We start from the raw sequence: 21484 nt of genomic DNA, 5'->3' as shown, positions 1-21484 counted from the left end.
TACGAGTCGACTGGTTTAAGAATGCGTGGGCATTTTAGCAGGGTTTGATGTCATAATAAAAAACGACAATTTAGACGATAAACACCTCTGAACATTCAACGTTTCTCCCTTTGACAACCTTCACGGTTGGTTATTCGTTGCTTACATGGTTGTGGTGATTACAGACGTGAAAAACAAATGGCCTAGCGGGCTCCCTTATGGAAAGCAGGCAGGGTACAGTGAGGCTACAGTGACATTTTCCCCACATGCAAAATCATGCAAAAGGTAAATACAGAGGCGGAGGGATACAAACACTATTGCAGAACATGGCCGTCACCTCCGTCATGTCCTCTCTCGCAGACGAGCCTATTTCGGCGACACCGCGCTGTGATTGGACGAGAGGTTCGCACGTCAGGTTCTAATAGGGTTTCAGACGTGTCAATCACGGGTAAATGTCAATGACGTAGATCGTACACTGGGTAGACTGTTTCGCCTTTGGTGGACAGTATAGTTACTTCAACATTATGGAATAAAATGTCGCAGATTCATGTAAATAGAGTCGTCGCTTCAGCCTAGTTAATTAATGCGTTATAATTAAGAGAGGTCACCTCTGGAGCGGGTGGTGGCAGACGTATTGTCGGTTTTTATCAGCAATATTTCAGGGTAAGTGGAGTGATACATTTCCTTCCTTCCTGCGTCTTTTTTCCTCGCACAGGAGCAGAACTGCTTGGTTTATTTTTTTAAAATATAAGAATAAAAGACAATGCTAGGCCTTACTATAATACACAGAAGAAAAGTCTTTCAATTAAAGACCTCCGTAATGTGATTTTAAAGTGTTGCGTGCTTCAGCTCGCATAGCCGAGTTATGTGGAGAGTGTAAGGAAGGTAATGGCTGTCCGTCGGACTCGTAACAAGAAAATTGTGAAATGGCCTGTGTGGAAAATCTCACCCTCTGCTCTTTAAATCAGCCCCGCTTATGGTGTCTCAAATGGTGCACTTGTTTTTGGCAAATCAGGATACACGTTTTGGTAACAGTCTTACTGTCCAACCTGTCAAATTAGACCCCGTAGGGTACCTGTCTGTCGTAAGTGGGCCTACTCAATCCTAAGTCTCCATCTGTCATAATGTTCAGAGGATATGAGTCCACTGTGTCATTTTAACCTCGAGTGGACTCCTCATACCGGATCCAACATGGTTCACTAACGTTAGTGTTTTGGCATTAGGGAGAAAAGAAGTCAGCTTCAGCAGTATCTATGTAGCTACGTAGAAAGAGCCTCAAGAAAAATTTGTTTTTTTTTTGTCTTCACTGGTTCACATTTGTGTGTGGTAACTTGACTACATGTTAAATAGGGAGTAGCTTGAATTTTGTACATGACTGTGACCATATGCCAAGCTGTGACGGGCAAAAGGGTGTTTGCATTGCCATACTGTAACACATACTGAACTGAACACTCAGACAAATGATTGTGTTGATTGTGGTTTAGCATGGGGTCATAATATGTATTCAGTGAAATTAGCAACAAGATTTTTCTGTACTGTTTTCATAGATGCAGTGATCCACTGTGTGCCATGCCTGCAATAGATTCATACTATGTGTAGACAGTACAGTCCTACTAATTGAAGGCATAGATGATCCAACTTGCAATTTTATCAGTCTTCTGCCAACAGACATTGCTATTGTAATGAGTAATAGCACTGTGTGCTTGGGACTTCTTCAGAAAGGAGAATTTGTATTTTCTGCTAGACTCACTGGAAGATCAACATGTTGCTGGCCAAAACCTTTCTCTCAGTACTAAAGCTGTTTTCGTAAAATTCTTAAAATAATGGTGTGGCAGAAACTTACGGTACCAATGGAATTGACATTGAGCTGACAAGTCTGCAGGTTGGCACTTAAAAATTAAAATATTAGAAAATATCTTTTATTTTTTCAATCAGTGAAAAGAAAATCCCAGAGTAGATGCCAACAGAGATTCTTTTAAATGATTAAAACTGACATATAAGGGTTAGCAGTGAACTATATAGCTTCCAAAAATCATTTTACATTGTATAGTAAAAGCATGTTGTGACTCTTTTACAAATAAAGATATTTTCCCCTGAACTGTTCTCTAGAAAAGACCATGATCATTACTACTATATTTATCCAAACAAATGTGGCTCACAGGCACACTTTACTCAACAATTGGCAACTTTTATGGGGGACAAGTTGGACCAGTGTTTTGTTTTTTTTGTTTTTTATTGTCTTTTTTGTTGTTTGTTTTGTTCTTTTGTTGTTGTTTTTTTCCACATGATCAGATAAATAACGAACTTTAGGGATTTCTTGGGAAAAGAGGTTTTGAAAAGGCTACAGTTGATTTGTTTGCTAGTGGTAATCCTACAGTGTGGGGCATGATCCAATTACAGAAGAATTAAATGAGACTAGAAGGACATTAGTATGAAATTGCCAAATTTAGTATATGTATTATGATTTAAGGTGGTGTCACAGCACTCATCAGCAAGCTTTTGTGTTTTTTATGTTTTTTACAGCATGTCACCCATTACAGAAAGTTGATCAGAAACTAGTTTAATATTTTGGTATTTTTGACTATTTTCATTGTTTCATCAGCAACATTACTTTAGCAACATTACTTCATCAACATTCAGAAGGGATGAAAATGTACAGTATTCAATATTTTGTAAAACTTTTGAGCTTAGACAAGATAATCAAATTAATGGCTAGTTAACATTATACAAGCTTCAATAGCTTGTAGTCTTTGCAGATCACATTAACATATTAATCTTTAATCACTGTTGTCAGGTTTTAGACTGATGCAAAATCACAGACTATGTGAGTCCAAATCAGTCCTGTCCATCTTTGGGGAGCTGTGACTGAGCCATTAAGGCCATGATAAACCCCTGTGTCAGAGCTGTGGATGGGCATACCCTGTTATAAATCATGTTTGAGGCTCCAACCATTTATCTCAGGGCATTGGCACATTTCATTGGCTAGTGCATAATCCGCTAAAGGTCACTGTCACTAATTACACTACTCCAAAACAGACAGATGCCTACCCTGAGCTTGATTGTGCTCTCTTTCATCAGAAGAATATTCAAGGGTAGCATACCTATTACTTGGATGATTTAAATAACACATGCATGGCTGATGTTTTACCAGAGTGACCCAAAGCCTTAAGATAATGAGACAACCCTTGTCAAGCCACTAGTCAGCCAGTGCTTACCAATATTAAACTCTTCTTTCCACTGTATTTGATTGACTTGTCTTTTCTGGTTCTCTTGGCCTCTTATGTCACAGAAAAAGCTTGGTTTGGCTGGATGCAGGGCTATGTTTTAGCCAAGCGGCGACCTCATTATCTTGGCATCCAATCAGTCCTCCAGCCAGCTCCTAATTGAGCCATCAGTGCCTTAAGGGTGAAGAGTGGGGATGAACGTGTCAATTACAGTAATGAGGGGGCAGCCATGCAGAGGGCAGCCAGGGAAAAAGAGGCTAGACAGAAACCTTGCAGTGTAGCCCCATTCTGGTCAATTCCCAGCTAATGAAAGATAATACTGTAGCCTGACAGTGGCAAAGTTAGTAAAGTCTATAGGGAAGAGCATTTTTAATCATTTTTGCCTTTAGCAGTGGGATGTTTCCACATGTCTTGGTCATTGTTTAGAGTTGGTGCCTTACAGTTACAACTAATGAATGATCTATGGTGATGTCCAGCTCTGCTGCCACCACAGATTTCATGTATGAAAAGTTGCATCTTGGCGAAGCACAAACTATGTCATGGAATTTCATATTCGTTTTGTATCCCATCCAAATAAATTGCAAGTCACTGTGTAATATTCTCTCATTGTTGCCAGCATAAAGAAGATTTACATAAGGACTTCCTAGCTGTTTGACTAACCACACATAGGTATTCTACATGTTTTTTTCTGGTTAGGGCTGGACAATAGAATTAAAAAATTATCACCGGTTTTATCAGTCAAATCAAAAAATAAACAGATATAATCCAATTGATACATTTTGCCCTTATAAATGTTGACAAAATTTCCTGGATTAATGGAATTTACTGTTGTTGCCCTAACATCTGCCATGATCTCCTCCTTATATCGATGGTGTTTATGCTTGGGTGGTGTAACTAATTTCCATTCTTCGTTGACAAACTTACAAAAAAAATATTTCTTAATGATAGACGAAGATATTTATTATCAGAATTACCTCTCCCCTAAACTCTTCCAAGATGAGAGCTTGCTCTCTGCTAGACTTGTTCAGTTTGTAGGCTTGTGTGAGGTGCCCATTATAACGACATGTATGCAAACACAGTATCTCACAACTATGTAGTCATTATCACAATATGACAGATGTGTACGGGTAGGAATTACTGACAGTATTTATAGTATTTACTGTGTACAATATGACAATACAATGTGGCACAGTCCTAAGTGGGGTACTGAGAATGATAATCAGTTAATTGTTTTAGTAATGTATCAAGCACAAATGCCGAAAATAATTTTGTTCCAGCTTATCATATGTCAGTATTTCTTTAAATTGCTACATAGTCAGAAAAAGCTTAACGTTCGAGGAAATTTTTGACAACACACAGAATAATGATTGTTTTGGTTAGTGAAATAAGCAAAATGGCAGTCATGACATTGCAGTACCTAAAATGATGTTTTTAGATGACTTGCCAAGTTACTCAGTTTACACATGTGGCAAAAAAAAATGCCACCTTTTCAGAATCTGGATATTTTGTGTATATCATATTTTTACAGTTTTTCTTCTTTAAAACTACTAATCCACTAATTTTACATCAGTTTCCAGCCATCGTGAGTCAGTTTGTTAATACAAAATTTGTATTGATGATTTGCAATGTCTGAATTAATGTAACTTATTGCGAAAATATATATTTTTAATGATGACTGTATTATGCAGTGGTCACATTTACATTTAGTTATTATGGCAAATGCTTTTATGCAAAGTATGGTTCAAAACAAACAAAATAGCTAAGCCAGGGTTTAAAAGCAAAGAGCTGGGAGACAAAAATCCTCAGTTTCATCAGACTTAAGTGCCAGATAAGGAAGAATTGATTTTTATTATTGGTTTGTTTTTATTGTAAACAACTTTGTCTTTAGTGTTTAAAAAAAAAAAAAAAAAAATATATATATATATATATATATATATATATATATATATATATATATATATATATATATATATATATATATATATATATATATATATATATATATATATATATATATATATATATATATATATATATATATATATATATATATATATTATTGAGACTGCTGAACATGCAGACCTAAGTAGTTCTAGTGTACCACTGAGCTGAAGAGCTTTGCTTAGGGTCTTTTGCTGTGCTGTGTAAGGACCAACATGCACTGTTCCTTAGTGGGCCAAGGTGAGTGTAGACCTGGATGAGGATGTTCAGATAGGAAGGTGCTGTTGAGTTGACCACTCTGTGGGAAGTGTGAACGAAAGCTTTGAACCTGATGTAGGAAACCTGTGTAGGTATATGTTGGACAAAAGGCTGGGAACTTCAATTTAAAGGTAGTTTCTATTATTAGCAACAATGTTGAACCCAAGTATTTTTGGAGCTGGTATGTGTTGCTGTTGATATGACACGTGATGCTGATGAATGACACCGAGATTCTTAGAGATGAACCTAACATATTGGATTATATTACGACCTCTGATTAATTCTCAAGATGACTACGCTCTCAAGTGTTGAAATGTGGTTGTAAAGTCCCCATGTGCACTCCAGTAGAGTTTTAATTTTTTCCATCTGGCCTAACAACAGTCCCACAGGAAAGCATGGACATGGTGGAGGGTCAAGATTAGCTGGGAAATCTTAACACAATCACCACATGGCTGAGCCCTTGTGTAGGAAGGGACATAAGGGTTTTAGACCTAGTAATGTGCATGTAAGCTTGATTTATATTAGAGTCAGAAAATGTGACAATTGATAAAGCTTAGTAGTTTGTTGTCAGTTGTCACTTTTTCTTTTTCATTTTCATTATTCAGGAGTCTGGCAGTCAGTTCTCACTATAGCGGTACGACTGGAAAACATTTTGCCTTGGGATCCATTTGCAGTCAGTCTCATTTTCATTTCCAGAGGTGTAGTTACTCTTTCACACCAGTTCATATTCCTCCTCCATGATTAAAGAATATTAAACCCCTCAAAAAACAACTGAATCAAATCAGTCAGGATAATAACGTTAAGAAATAAACTATATACATCTTATAAAAATCTTATTAAGAGGTTTATATTACCTTCAAGTGAAAATGTACTTGCCTGAAAACCAGATAGTGACATGGAGGAAAACACAAGTTGGCTTGGTTTGTTTGGCAAACAGCCCTAATCTCAGATTTAATCAGTTTTCACGGATATAAAACAAAGAACTGTACAAATCCTCACAGTTAAGAATCTGGAAAGGGAGTGTTTTAAAAAGTCAGTTCATCACAAAAAAGTTATCTTCTGTGGCTAGAGTAATCATTGAATAAACAAATATTGTCAGCTCTAGAAAGATTGGAGAAGACATTTCATATGGGAATAGTGAGCGCTCTGTTTAATGCACCAGATCAGCCACTCTAAATGCATAGCACCAGCATCACACCTGACTGAGTTTAATTAATTTGATTCTTATGTGATTAATTTTACAGTTCTTCTGTAAATCTAATTCGTAATTGTAGATTAAATTAAAATTTTCACCTAAGGAAGAAAAGGTGAAGTTGTTTTTGTTGCTGATGTATAATTTCTAATGCAGTAACAGATTTGTAACATAAAAACATGGGCATTTGAAAACATGAGCTATGTATTGTGATGCTGAGGTAGATTTAATATAACTAACAAAAAAGTGGCAAACTGCTGTTACTGCTCTATATTAAATATTAAATATTCATTCACATCCCCATTGACACATCAAAAAAATTAATCTTGAATATTTAATCACAACAATGCTTTCTGAAGCCGTATATTTTTTTAAATTATGTCTAGTGGTGCCCCCTACTCATCACTTCGCTGTTGTAGAAGTGACTCTTTTATTTCACTTTGGTCATGTAGCTCAGAGAGTCTAACTTGAGCAAGAGAGTTACCATAATCTTTAGTTTCAAATCTTTTCTCCAGCTTGTGCAGGGGTGGCATAGTGCTTAAGGCTCTCTTCATGATCAATTTATCCTTATTTCCATTTTTATTCATGGCTCTTGGACTATCATGTGAAGGGTGAGTTATTAAGGGTGCAAGGTTCAAGGAAGGCAAACAGAAATCTATGCTGAGATCATTACCATACATGAACATGGTGCATAATTTTCTGGTGTGTGTGTTTTTAAATACATATAATAGTCATATACAAGAAATTGCATCAAACTATTTTGTTAAAAATATTTTGCTTAGTACTACACAGATTTGTAAGTCTTTAGTGATGTCTTAATCATGGAGAGCTGCAATGATATTTTACATGAATTAATGACACCATTGATTGTTGCACTGTGGAGCTGAATTTATTATTTATTCAATAACCCACACTTTTTGTGAGTTAAGAAATAATTTAGGCCTTGAGAACACATTTCAATATTTTCTGTAACTTATGTTTTATGACACTGCAAATTTCATAGATTTTCCATTTTCAACACCCAAATTAAGTGATGTAAAATTAACCTTTTGATGTTTTAGTAAGTGACTGTATCTACATGAGGATTAATTTAGTCCTTTCTCTCTGTTTTTGACTTATACAGGAGAGGAGTGAAATCCTCCTCACCAAAGTAGCTGCAGGGAAGTTTTTTCCCCCACAATGAACTGAAGACAACCTTCAATCCTCAATCCTCAGCCTCACACATCTCCCCACTCTCCGCTTTTGCCACCTGTCATTAATAGAAGTCGACCACATTGCCTCACTACACCTGGGCAGAGAAATGTATGCTTGTGCATGTCCTTGGATGCATGATTCTGTCTGAGAGTTTTTGGACTGAAGTACAAAGTCATAGGCTCCACTTCATCTGCCGATATCTGAGAGGCACATCATTACTTTAGTGACTACGACGTTTGTCTCCACAATAGCAAAGCATCATGGGTAGGAAAAAGATACAGATCCAGCGGATCACAGATGAAAGAAACAAACAGGTGAGTCATAGTTTTTTTTTTTTCTTTCTCTTTCAGGTCTCATTGTTATGCAACAGTTAATAAATAACGGCAATTAATTATCGTGATCAGGGGTCTTGGCACCAACTACAATACAGTACACCCCCACCATTGAGTATTAAAAGCCTTCATGTAGCAAAATTTAAAGCTGAACATCTGCTCAGATCAGTATCTTTTCTGAATCACATGGCTTCCAATGTTAAACACAGTTTTTCCAAAGTTTTATCAAAATTGTCGTTAGGGAACAGTTAGACACCAACAGCCAAGAGAAGTCTGGTAATGGTAGCAAGCTGTTATTGGAAATTAACAAGGTCATCTACAGAAAGTTTGTCATCTCAAATCATTTTAAAATCATCTTAAAACCAACAAAGTGCTATTAGCTCCCTTCATGAACAACATTATGGTCGTCAACTCAAATGTAAAAGTCCCACAAATCAAATCTATTTTGTTATGATTTGGGAAGTGTCAGAGGATTCAGCTGAAACAACTTTTAAATCCAAGCTGAAAAAAATGGCTCAATTTGACCAGGGTGGAGGGCTTCTTTGATATGTGCATTACCTTAACTTGCACAAATAAGCTATAATAACAAAGAAGGCTCTCAACTGCATATCACAACAGCACTTTTTGTTTTATATAAAAAATGCTTTTAACCAGCAGTTTAATCAGTAAAAGGGATTGTGTACACCGCTGAACTCTGCATGCTACTGCAACAGTAATGACTTCCACTCAGAAGGGCAGCCGTCCACCTATCCCACAGTTGTGGGTTCGATCCCCGGCTTCTCCGGTCACATGTTGTAGTGTCCTTGAGCAAGACACTGAACCCCAACTTAGTTGTGTAAGCCTTTCCTGCTGCACTGTATTACATTGGAAAGGTTTATAGTGTCAAAATAGATCTAATGCAGAAGTTAATTCCATGAATAATGTCTTAATTTTAAGATTTTAAGATTCAATGGCAGTTTTCTTCCATTTTCAAAAAAAGATTGAAAAATATGGTCTGCACAGTCATGAAAAGAAACCAAACTTCAACAAAACAATACCATAAAGCTTCCTGTGTACAGTTTAATGATTTCCAAAGGTTTTTGTCTTTCTTCACATGTGTAAGGCAACATGAATATTTTATATGGAGAACACCACTGTTTGGTAATTACTCACTGATTTGTAAGGGCGTTAGCTTTGCATTTTTTTGATTTTGGTTTGGCCCTTGGATATTGTTACATTTCGAATGTTCAGCTTTTCTGCCGTTGAAGAACTCTAGCACTTTGAATAAGGCTGCACTCAAGAGTTTGCCTTTCTCAGTTCAATTTGATGTTTTTTTTCTCATCACATGTCTTCACTTCATAAGGCTGCCACCTCACTTCACAGTAAGGAAGGTGTTTAATGGGTGATGAGATGAATCTGTGTTGACAGAGTGCTTTGTATCGCTGCTGAAAAGTTCAGTTTTGTTACACTAAACCATTTCCACATGTTCACAGTCCTGCACGTTTTGTTTTTTCAGTATCTAATCATACGTCGTGATAATTTCTCTTTCAGCCCTTCTGCCATACAGGCCAGATTTAAATAATGCTGCATTTGGTGTTGATTATTTTGGATAAATTCAAAGGAGCCGCTTTATGGTGGCTCTTGTTCTGCTGCCTGATCATTATTTTTCTCGTTTGCTCACTTGAGACTGCAGAGTAGTTTTACAAAAATGTTAATTTCCTATTTTTCTTTTTGTCTTACTTCCCCGATAATGACTATGCACGTGAACCACAGAAACATGCTTTATTTGTTTTTTCCAATTACACCTCTTCGCAGCTTTAATTCTTTTACATTGCAGAAAAGTCTTGGAAGTTTTCCTTAAATACAGCACATTTTAAATCTAAATCATTACTTTGATCACAAGTAAACTCCAGTAAAATGAGTTACAACTTAAGACATTTTGTAAATAACTTGTAATCACAGGAATAATCTAAGTCTTAGTGCATTTGACTTCTGTTATCACACTGAAAATTACCTATTCCGTTTTCCCAGTGGTTAATTGCTAACTTGACTAGAGGAAACGGTCAACAGCAGTCATTGTTACCTCCTGTTGTTATTACAGGATCCTCCAATTATCAAAGAAACAAGGCAAAATGGTATCTACTATCTGCAAAATTTAAAGCAGTTCCTTTGACCGCTGAATAAAAAATTATGATCATTGCTTATTTATTAAAAGTCCAAGTCCAAGACTGAAGGTTTTTGTTGTACTGTAGTAGTAATAGGTTGGGTATAAACAAGTATCCTTCATTGTAAGTGATTTTCATTTAAATGAGTTTCTGCTTGTACACTTTTACATGTTTTTAAAAAGCTTGTATGGCAAAATGGCACAATCCAAATTAACAGCCTAAACAAATTGTTCAGTTCACTTTACAGCAGTTGGAATTTATTGACCATCTACTCTTCTCTGTTTACAGGTAACATTCACAAAGCGAAAGTTTGGCTTAATGAAGAAAGCCTATGAACTGAGTGTATTGTGTGACTGTGAGATTGCCCTGATCATCTTCAACCATGCAAACAAGCTGTTCCAGTATGCCAGCACTGACATGGACAAGGTCTTGCTCAAATACACAGAGTACAATGAGCCTCACGAGAGCCGGACCAATGCAGACATTATTGAGGTAACTCAATCAAGGCAATAGGGTCTGTGTATATGTAAGTAAGAAAAAAAATAACCTTAATACATTTTTATATCTAAAGAGTTATCAAACTTAATATGATTGTTAACTATATAATGGATCCAGTTTATCTGACTCTGGAAACACAATAAGCTTAATAATACAGGTATAATATGTAAATGTTGCCATATGCTGCACAAGGATTTTACAAAAAATACCAGGACAAGTGAGATATAAGAATATAAATAACTAGAATTTAGCTGGGTTTTAATTCACTGGATCTTGCCATACCTAAGAAATTAGTGCTAGTGTTTTAGATTGACAAACTAAACAAGGGTGAAAGCTTAGAAGTGTAATGTGATCGCTAAATGCACTGATAAAGTGTATATTGTTGAAAGAAATTACAATCTACTGTATATGTAAACTTGAAACAACTGTGAGATTAAAAGTATGCACATATAGAGTACCATCATAAGGGCCTTAGTCCTAAAGTTATAAATAATTCAAATAAGCAAATGACAACTGATGATATTTCTCCAACACTAATTGGAAGACTTTAAATATAGAAAAATAAAATATGTAGTGGTATGTCCTGGTAACCTGGCTGCCACATTTTATACTTCTATTACTAATTTTCTTTTTTTCTTACTTTAATAGACTTTAAGAAAGAAGGGTTTCAACGGCTGTGACAGTCCTGAGCCGGACGGTGAAGACTCCATCGACCAAAGTCCCCTAAATGATGAGAAGTACCGTAAAACCACAGAGGACCTGGATGTTCTCTTTAAACGCTACGGAGTAAGTCATCTAATCTGGACTTGACACTCACTGTTCTTATAATTCATAACGTTAGTTGTGATCACTGCTTGTTCTGCTTGTCATCTGTAGATGTCTTGGTCAAACATTTATAAACATTATCGGTTGTTGTTTTTGCTTGGTCCCTCTGCAGAAAAAAATTAACTTAAACTCATAGTAGGATATAACATCTGGCTTTGCATGTACATTTTTGTTCAGTCTAAAACTACTTTTACTCCTTGATGATTCCACCCTGTACAATGCTGTCACTGTACATTTACATACACATAAGTAACCTAGTTACAGTTGGCTTTCTCCAGTAAGCACATTTTACAAGAAATATTGTTACTGTAAGCAGGGTAGTGGATTAGAAAAACCTGATTTCCCCATCTGTGAGCACTAAAGACCTGCTATGCACTGCTCACAGTGCAGCATTTCACACTGGAACAGTCATTTCCCACAGACATTGGTAGAAACCAAAACCAAAGCTAACCAAGACAGAAACATGACTCCAAATAGAAGCTTAAGTTGCAACTGCTGGATGTGTAAAATTAAGTGTTTGCTAACACAACATCAGATGCTGACACAAAGATAAAAGATAAAGATGAAAATTATGCTTTCTTTGGTTGTGATGGTGGCAGAAAGTACTTTTATTTGTACTTTTACTTTTTGCACATTTATGACCAAAAGTGAAATTCTCTGTTTCCACGTTGCAGCATTCTGCAGCTCCGCCCCAGACTTTCTCCATGCCAGTCACAGTCCAGGCATCCAATCAGAGCACACTGCAATTCAGCAACCCTGGCAATGCACTGGTAACTACCTCCTATGTAACATCATCATCACTCACGGATACCCACCTCTTGTCGCCGCAGCAACCGGCTCTTCAAAGAAATACGGTGTCGCCTGGGTTGCCACAGCGACCAGCCAGTGCAGGTGAGCAAGAGATAATCTGCTGAGTGTGGAAAGGCTAAACTTACAATACAAAACATAACAGCTAGTGCGAGACAAGAAAAAAGGCAAGACGTGTGACCTACGACAGTGTGTGTTTGCTTGTGAAAGTGCATCGGGGTTGGAGAATTGAGAAGGGATAGTTAGGATAAGCAGAAAAGGTGTAATCATAATAGAAACGACAATAATTAGGATTAGGAACGTACAGGACAGGACAATATGTTCTAAGCATGTACATTGTATAATTATTATTATTAATTTTTTTTTTTAAAGTGGGGGAGTGGGTGTGATTAAATACCTGTTGAGATCAAGGCCCAATCAGATGTTGTTCATAGGACTCCAGGGTGGTCCAGCTGGTGTGTTGCATTGTTTTGTTTGGTTAACTGTGATTTTCTAGCTCCGAGTTGCTCTCAACCACAAATTTTGAAAAATAGGAAAAAGGTTATAACAGCAACAATGGTAGTAATAGTTAAGTGGCAGGAAAAAGAATAAATACATAAAATTCTACTAAAACAATTATCAGTACGTCATTGCTACCTTTTTTCTTAGTAGAGCTGCAGCACTTGGATATTGGCTAATCATTACACAGAAACTGCCAACTATTTTCATATTTATAGAAAAATATTTACCAGATTAATTGGTGATGGATATAATAATTAGTTGCAATCATTGGCTTTTAGATATGAATATAACCCACAGCATCTCAGAATATGTAAAAACCACAAGTGTCTTCTTGGTTCTTTTATCAATAGGTGCTCTTCTTGGAGGCGACCTAAATAATTCAAATGGAGGATGTCCAAGTCCAGTTCGTGAGTACATTTTTTTTTTTTTAAATCCGAGCTGCATTTATCCTTTCTTCCTTTTGTTTGCAAAATGTTTTTCTGTTATCTACCCCATATTAAATTTTTTGAAATTTTAATTCCAAATACTTTCCCTCCTCTCTTCATAATTGTGCCTTACAATTTATGTTTAATTACATGGTGTTAGTTTTTCAAAGGATTTATTCAGTCAACATTCAGATGCTTTTAAAATCAGTCTCAGAATCTTCAAAGAAACCTTTTATGGGGACTGACTCAATTTGAGTGAGCATACTGTGCTCATACCCTGCTGTCTGCATTCACCTGTTTGATTTTCCAATTGATTTTTGTCCATTTGCACCTCTGTCCCCCTGCAGCTAATGGATACACCAGTGCCAGGGCCTCCCCAGGCCTCCTAACCATTTCCAATGGCAACAGTCTAGGGAAAGTAGTTCCAGCAAAGTCTCCACCCCCACCTCCCAGCCCCCAGATGGTCAACAGCCGCAAGCCAGACCTCCGAGTCATCACCTCACAGGGCGGAAAGAGTCTCATGCAGATGGTGAGCTTTGTCAAACTGAGCTTGAGCTGTCCGGGTCCTTTTCGGTAACATTTAACCCTTGAAAGAATTTTGACATCATATTTAGTGTTTAGGAAGGGACCTGGGTCCAAGACCAACTTGTCTTCATTTATTCTGGAAAAGTTAGTAAAGTCTTCTGACACCCACTAACACTGAGATTTCTCATGACTCAGATATTCTCTGTAATCTAAAGACACTGACAGTATAACGTACCACCAACATTTGTAGGTCCTTAAGACATTTCTTTTTATCACAACAGATGTTGACAAAACAATGTCACCACAATATCCATTTCATTACTGTTCTGGTGCTTTTGATCAGATCATACAATCTTCCTCAGTGGATAGAGTTTGCCCACTTGTTGTAAAATTGCAAATGTACCTTATTTCATTTTTAGAACATTTTAAACTTTCTGTATTTAAAATACATGAATACTTGTATGAGAAAGGGTTGGTCGTGACAAAGACAGCTATAATCTGTGGGTACTCTGAGTTTTACAGACCATTTCAGCCTCTGTCAGCTAATTTGGTTGTTTACAGCCTCAGCCACTGTGCTTTACCTGCTCAACACTAATAGGCAGAAAAAAAGTTATGAGCTGGTGAACACATTGGAGCATTTTGCCTCTTAAGGGTCCGGTATTTCCTTCAAAAATCTTTGGAGTGTTAGTCAGACAAAACAAGACATTCGGAGATTTCACCTAGGACCTTTTCTGTTGAAAATGATAAAATTAATCAAGAAAATAACCTGCAGACATAATGATAATGAAAAAAAAAAACAGATAATGTAAAAGGAGAAGGTTAATACTGAACTGAACTATTAATCAGTTGGCCAAAGTATAACCAAAGCAGCATAACCAAATCAACACAAATGTTGTTCCATGTGCTCTTGTGTTTAAATAGGGAACTGTCAGTTATGTGTTGACAGCTTGTTGTACTCCTCGCCCCCCCCCCAAAAAGTCACTTCCTCTTTGTGAATTTATTGTCGATTTTTGACTTGCAGCTGTCATGTTTGTTTCAAAATTGAGCCTTAAAGTTCATACCTGATCTTAGAAACAGTAAAGAACCATGATCAAAAGCTCCAGAACAACTTGTGACCACTGGTAGACTGACTAATGGTAATGTACCCCATAACACTTTACACAGAATAATTTATTGCAAACTTTCTAAACAAAGGGGGTCTGCCAGACTCCAGTGTCATGCAAGTAGTTGTAGTGTTGTTTTTATATTTTCTCTTCACTTGTACTCTGGACCAGATTTGTAATCCTTTCTGTTAACACCCTTTGCAGACAGAGGATGAGCTGGAATTGGTAAACGAGGTGATTTCCCCCACATCAGTCACTCGCATGAGTTCGATGGTTATCTACTGTCCACACTTTATTAGCATGGTTACAATTCTGTACAAGAGTTTCTCATTGTTTTGGTTTTGTTTCACTGACATTTCTTGGGATGGTCTTCAGTTTGTGGTCTTCACCTGACTGCATGTCGTGTCATTAAGAGTATTTCTGTAGTGTTAGGATCATGATCTTCTGAGTGAAACTCTAGAAAACTGTGTGCGAATAGACTTTTACAGTAAGAAGCAGAATTGTTTGTAAGACAGTATTGAAACAGGCCCATTTACTCCATTATATTTTACCACTTAAAGCATGGGTGTGTTTTCACTTTGCATTGTGGTGCAAAGCGCCACAAAGCATGCTCTTGTTCACTGACACCAACACCAATTCTCATTCTCACCTTCCACCAAAATAGTCACTAAACTCTAACTGGCATTACATTAAAGGCATTTCATTTTTTTTACTTGGTCACAACTCTAACTTTAGCTACAAACCATTTGCATCAAAAAATGTTATGTTTAATATTTCAGTATTGTGAATACAGAATTAAAAAAAGACAATAAAATGGTGATTTTTCCAGTTTTTTAACCTTAACTTTTTAACCTTTTTAATCTTAGACTAAAATGAGAGTAAGATAAAATTCATCCGTAGTAACAGCCATAACATGATACATAGAATATTACACATAATCCATTACACACAAGTATTTACACCAAAAGAAACTTTCTAATTATTTTGTAAAATCTCATTGGGATGATGATGGTAGCTGCTCCCTGCAGCTCGTGCTGATTGTCATTCTCCGTCTTTTAAAATTCCAGTCAAAGCTGACGACCAAGAATCTCATTTTCCAGAGGACAGTGATTCATTTAAATCACTTTCACCATTCCGCCTACTTCACTTCTTGACAAAGACGCTTAATTGAATCTGGCCCCTCTCACCAGTGTTTCTCCCCCCTGTAATTCAGCAATACAGTCATAACTCTGGCCAAATGTTTTCTCTTAGGATGAAGAGTTTCACAATACAGAAGAGTAATTCCAGACCAGAATTATTGCACCTTTAGGCTTTCATATTCAGATCTTTTTTTTTTCGCCTTCAAAGAAACTCAATTTACCTTTTATCTATGATACAATCTAGTTGAATCATACCCTGGAGTGTTGTGCTTCTCCTGAGATTTGTGTCCTTCACCACAGATTCATAATAATACAATCTGATGGTAGCAGTTTCTCAGATTGATGAGCGCATGTGTTGCACCTGTGTATAGAGAAATACCAGATCTTTTTTCATTTGAATGTGTGACGTTAATGAACATACACTAAGCAAGCAGAAGGTTTGAACCCCATTAGTCCTCTTTTAGAGTGAATGATTGAAACATTAATAGCATGCCTTACTATTGCGGAGTGCACCCAAGCAGCATACTGGAAAGGCCCTTACTGACATCCACTGGAGAAACATTAGATTAGCTACACATTTAATTAAGTCACACAAGAACTAGTTCACCATAGTTTCAAATAACTTCAGCTTTTGTTTTATTCTGATTGAGTGATTAGACAGTTAGAATTTACTGTAGTAAATCTGTCTGTATATTCTGAAATGTTGCCACTCTCAGGAAGGATGGGCAGAAAATACATTGTGGTCGATATATACAGTACAGCAGCTAGTAAGTGTAATCTTAAGAGAAAATGCTATAAACCTGGACATTTCTTTGGTTTTTCCTCACTGTAAATATCTTATTAACCATTTATGGTGTCAATGTGATACATTTTTATAATTTCTAGAAATTGCAACAACAAAAAATGTTTAATGTCAAGTTTATATTTTTCAAAATGGTAACTTGTAAAACTGAATTAGGAAATTTGACAATTTTCTTCAAGACTGAAATTGAATAGGATGCAATTATAAACAAAAAATAAATCCACTGCTATACACACTAGCATTACTATGGGTTGTTTGCCTTTAATGTAATACATCTACAGCATTTATGGCTCACTCAAAACAAGGAAACTGTTGATGCATGTCATCAAGAACCTCCTCACAGTAAATCCACTTCACTTTGAGATTTACTTGACACATTATGAATTCAGCCATATGCACATTATCATTTCCAGCATGTCAGAATTTACATTGTAGTAATATGTCTCAGCACTCTGTGACATGTGAAAGGTTGTTCTTGTTTCTGCTGTGACTTACATGTTGTCCTCCTTTCTGGCAGAATGCTCAGCGGCTGGCAGCTGGAGCCCAGGTGGCACAAACCCTTAGCACGCCAGTGGTCTCTGTAGCCACACCAAGCCTCCTAGCACAGGGGCTACCCTTCTCTGCCATGCCCACTGCATACAACACAGGTGAACTAAACGTACTGTATGAGCTCTGGGCTTACTGGACTGTATATTCTTTTTCTTCCACCTGTAAAGGTCGTAGAGAGTATGACGATATTAAACATGAAACTAGTTTTTCTTATGACTTGTATACTTTTCCCCTCAGAGTACCAGCTAACCAGTGCCGACATCACTGCTTTACATGCTCTGACATCACCGGGCGGTTTGTTGCCAACCAGTGTGTCCACATGGCAACAGCAACAGGCTGTTTCCCAGCAGACACAGCAACAGCAACAACAGCAAACGCAGCAGCAGCAGCAGCAACTTAACCTTGCATCACTCAGCAACTTGGTGTAAGTCTCTTATTCGTTTTATCATTGGTGCTTTGTCTTTTATTTTTATTTCTTCAAACCTGGTTTCCAAACACATCGGGGGTGATAGTGCTGGCATATGGAGATGGTATTGGTAAAACCTTGTACTGTAATAGCTCGTGGACCATTGGTAACTCTAAAACCCAAGTTTGTAAGGTTTTTAACCTAAAAATAAATGCTTCAATGCGACACATTTTGATGGTACACTGACCTATTATTAGGCAAAAAGCATCTCTGTCATTGTGACAGCAGGCCCAGATGTTTAGGTACTAAAGTATGGAGTCCCGTCTTGAAGACATATTGCCAGACTTTCGCAATGCTATACCCCACAAAGTAGCTGTGAAGTCTTTCAGTACAGAATAAATCTCTCCATCCATGCAATAGATTCTGTTCTTATCATGTATAATAAATATTGCAAATTTGTTTTGTGTTGTTATCTTTGCTTGGGCTTTAGTTTTGTTAGTGGAGTCTTAGTTTTTAATTATCCACACACGTTGAGTGAGGTTTAACAAACATAGCTTCCAAAAACAACACACTACAAGCACAATGAACGTGGTAATACATGCTCTTGTGCTAGTTGCATTGGTTAGATGGATAGCTGTTATTTCTGTGTAAGCAGACCAGTTTAAAAAAAAAAATCTCTCTTTGTGGAGATTGTGTGAATACAGTATTTACTTCAACACACAACTTTGCTGTAATGATGCTGAGTTTCGGATTGCATCAGTGTCATTGTCGTGTTGCTGTCAGTGTTATGTTTTATTGGGACAATATATAGGATATTCCTCTAACGTTTCAGTTGGCGTCATTGTTTGGATTCTCACAGTTTCTTTGTTGGTTCAGTAACAGCGAGGAAGGCCCAAACTGGTATTTATGACAGTTGTGTAAAAGTTAGTGAAACTAAGCAATAGGTCAACTTGCATGTTTTCCATATCATAACCTTAAACACAAGCAATTCACTCCTCCTTTAGTGAATTGGTCTCTCGCCAGCATTTCACCATCTCAGCCTTTTCATAACATCTAAACTTCAGTTTTTTTTCTGGAGCTGATGAACTTTATCAGGGTGACAGGGTTGAGGGTCAGAAACTGAGACTTAAAGAGCACTTGAAGCATTTAGTCATTTTTTTGTACACAACAGTTTTTTAGATTTCAATGTTTCAGTGTAAAATGGGAAGGGGTTCATAAGGTAATTGCTATAAATCCTAATATAATACACAGCTCATGCATATACTGTACAATATCTGCAGAATTTTCAGTTGCTGCGTGTTTAGTGATAGAAAATTGTCTCTGATTATTAGGTTATAACATGATAATGATTAACAATTTGAGTTACACAAGCTTTAATTACTCAATTAATGATTATATTTATATTCATATCTGATTAACGTTATGCTGTTTTTGGAGGGGACATAAATTAAAGTGGGATATGGTAAGAATTAGTTTATTCACATCTGTAGTTACACATTTCCTGTTAATCTTGTTACTTAGCAACTTTGTGAGGACAGTTCAGGACTTTAGAGACATTACTTTTTCATAAACAAATGTCATTTTGTATTAATTTCAGAAATAAAATTACATTTTTGTAAAGAAGTTCTGCCAGTGGGGTTAGATACAGTAACGCCATTTCTTAGTAGAGCAGGTATTTGCTGAGTGACTTGGAAGCTAGAAGCGCCAAAGGCAGATATTTTAATTTTAAGAATAAAGATTGCATCAAAGAACTTTTTAATAATATCGTTCAAGCAGTATCAGTATTTTGGCAGCATGAACACCAGATCCTTGAAGTGTGTTCTCTCCTCTTGTCCACAGCATGTGGGGAGTGGACAAACAGAGCAGCGAGCTGTCTAGCCAGGTGTCCAGTCTGGCTGCCAATCTGAGGTGAACAGCAACTACTAGTGTGTGCATGTGTGACATGTCTTGACTTTGTCTCCAGGGGGGGTTTGGAATCCACTTTTTATTTGAAGGTATCCTGTCCAAAACCAAAATACTTTACATTATATGATGTATAATGTAATGTTTATTATATTAACACAGAAGACAAAATCACCATAAATGTATTTATAAACGCTCTGAACATGAACTATATATATATATATATATATATATATATATATATATATATATATATATATATATATAAAAAACAAACAAATATAAAACGCTGTTAAAACCGGCTCTCATTATGCTCAGTGATCCAGTGTCTTCTGCAAGAATATGCCCATAATGTTACGTTTGTGCAAATGGTATAAACAAGACATTACCAGGCGTATGAATTACTGTGGTGTATCCATAGTTATGTTTGTAATTTAGATCAACTGAAGACTTGTTTAGTCATCAGAATGAAAATGTACTTCATCTTGTAAACTTGGCCACTATAAAGTTATTTAATTAGACTTCTTTACAAATTAGCATTTTATTGTACTTATTGCTCTGTTTTACTTTCATTCATTAATTAAATTTGAATGAATCTTGCACATATTCACATATTCCAAGCAGATTTAAGTTTGAGACTTAATTGTACACTGCAAAGATATTTTACAAAGTATATATTTCTCAATCACTAAACAATCTATTTTAGATTTAGTAAGGAAAAATAACAAAAAGCATTAACTTATTGCCTTAAAGGTTTAGATGTAACAGGGCAACAAATTGTGTCCTCAATAAATTGAAAGTCTTTATATTTGAATAAGAAAACTATCTAATTCACTAATTTATCCCTCATTTTATCAAACAAATAAAGCATTGCTCACAATTATGAAAAGCTGCAAATGCTAAAACAAATACAGTGGGGAAAAGTACAAACATTAAAAGAGTAATTCATTCTAAAATAGTTTGAATATCACAACTCAGTATTCCTGCAGGCATATCCCTCTCACTTTTTGAAATATGTTTCTCTTGATATAAAACAGTTCAACCATTAAAGACCTTACTAAGATTTTAAAGCCTTTTCCTGATCGTTAGGTTTATTCTTGTTTACGTGCTTCATGTGCTGTTTCTTAATCTAAAAATCTGATTCTTACATCTGGGTTTGTGCTGGATCAACTAATCAGATTAGGGTCTTCTTTGTGATTATTGCTGTTCTAAAAAAAAAACAAAAACCTTGCTAGCAATAATGTTTCACACTTCTATCCACACATGCCTTCTAATCCACATCTTCCCTTTGGTTTGGGCTCCAACATTTTGTTTTCTCCCCACAGTGTTTGCTCTCCGTCCAACCTGCTCTTGGGTAGAGATGAGTGGTTGGGCCGGTACTGTATCACACTTCCTGTTTCCTGTTTGTCTGTGCGCTTTTGGCTGGCTCTCCCTAAGCATGTATGGTGCTGTCTGCAGTCAAACAGGAAAGAGACCTAGTTCCAGTTTCTGCCATATTCTCTAACTATAGATTATTTTCTGTTTATCATTTGTTTTTTCACATCATCGACTCACTGTAAACCACCCTGTCACACAAATCATTTCATGCCTCCTGGGCTGTTCTGTTGATCTTTTGGGAGCAGTGGGGGTGTTAGTTCTGCTTTGAAAAGGCTCAGAATTGATTGGATTGTTGAATAATGGAGTGTGGCTTTTCCCTGTTGGTGCTGTGCTTTGTAATATGAGTTTTTGTCTTTACACA

General features: G+C 36.6%; 1 protein-coding gene across 6 annotated transcripts in view; it reads left to right on the top strand.

Annotated features, from left to right (window-relative positions):
• Positions 1–21484, top strand: part of LOC137124137 (myocyte-specific enhancer factor 2D homolog) — a 29107-nt gene that overhangs the window by 2849 nt on the left and 4774 nt on the right. Inside the window, exons 1-12 of one of the 6 annotated variants that reach the window (XM_067498831.1) lie at positions 439–642; positions 7718–8102; positions 10553–10756; positions 11411–11548; positions 12262–12478; positions 13246–13302; positions 13668–13849; positions 15153–15182; positions 17407–17536; positions 17676–17862; positions 19684–19752; positions 21072–21122. In XM_067498831.1, coding sequence (XP_067354932.1) covers positions 8049–8102; positions 10553–10756; positions 11411–11548; positions 12262–12478; positions 13246–13302; positions 13668–13849; positions 15153–15182; positions 17407–17536; positions 17676–17862; positions 19684–19752; positions 21072–21122 — 1319 coding nt within the window. In that variant the 5' untranslated portion in view covers positions 439–642; positions 7718–8048. Of the gene's footprint in view, positions 1–438; positions 643–7717; positions 8103–10552; positions 10757–11410; positions 11549–12261; positions 12479–13245; positions 13303–13667; positions 13850–15152; positions 15183–17406; positions 17537–17675; positions 17863–19683; positions 19753–21071; positions 21123–21484 lie in introns of those variants that run through there. The other 5 variants (XM_067498839.1, XM_067498857.1, XM_067498849.1 and 2 more) reach the window with 5 other exon arrangements.

This window comes from Channa argus, chromosome 1 (assembly GCF_033026475.1).
Source record: "Channa argus isolate prfri chromosome 1, Channa argus male v1.0, whole genome shotgun sequence".
NCBI lineage: Eukaryota > Metazoa > Chordata > Actinopteri > Anabantiformes > Channidae > Channa > Channa argus.
This window is presented reverse-complemented; position numbering and strand designations above follow the sequence as displayed.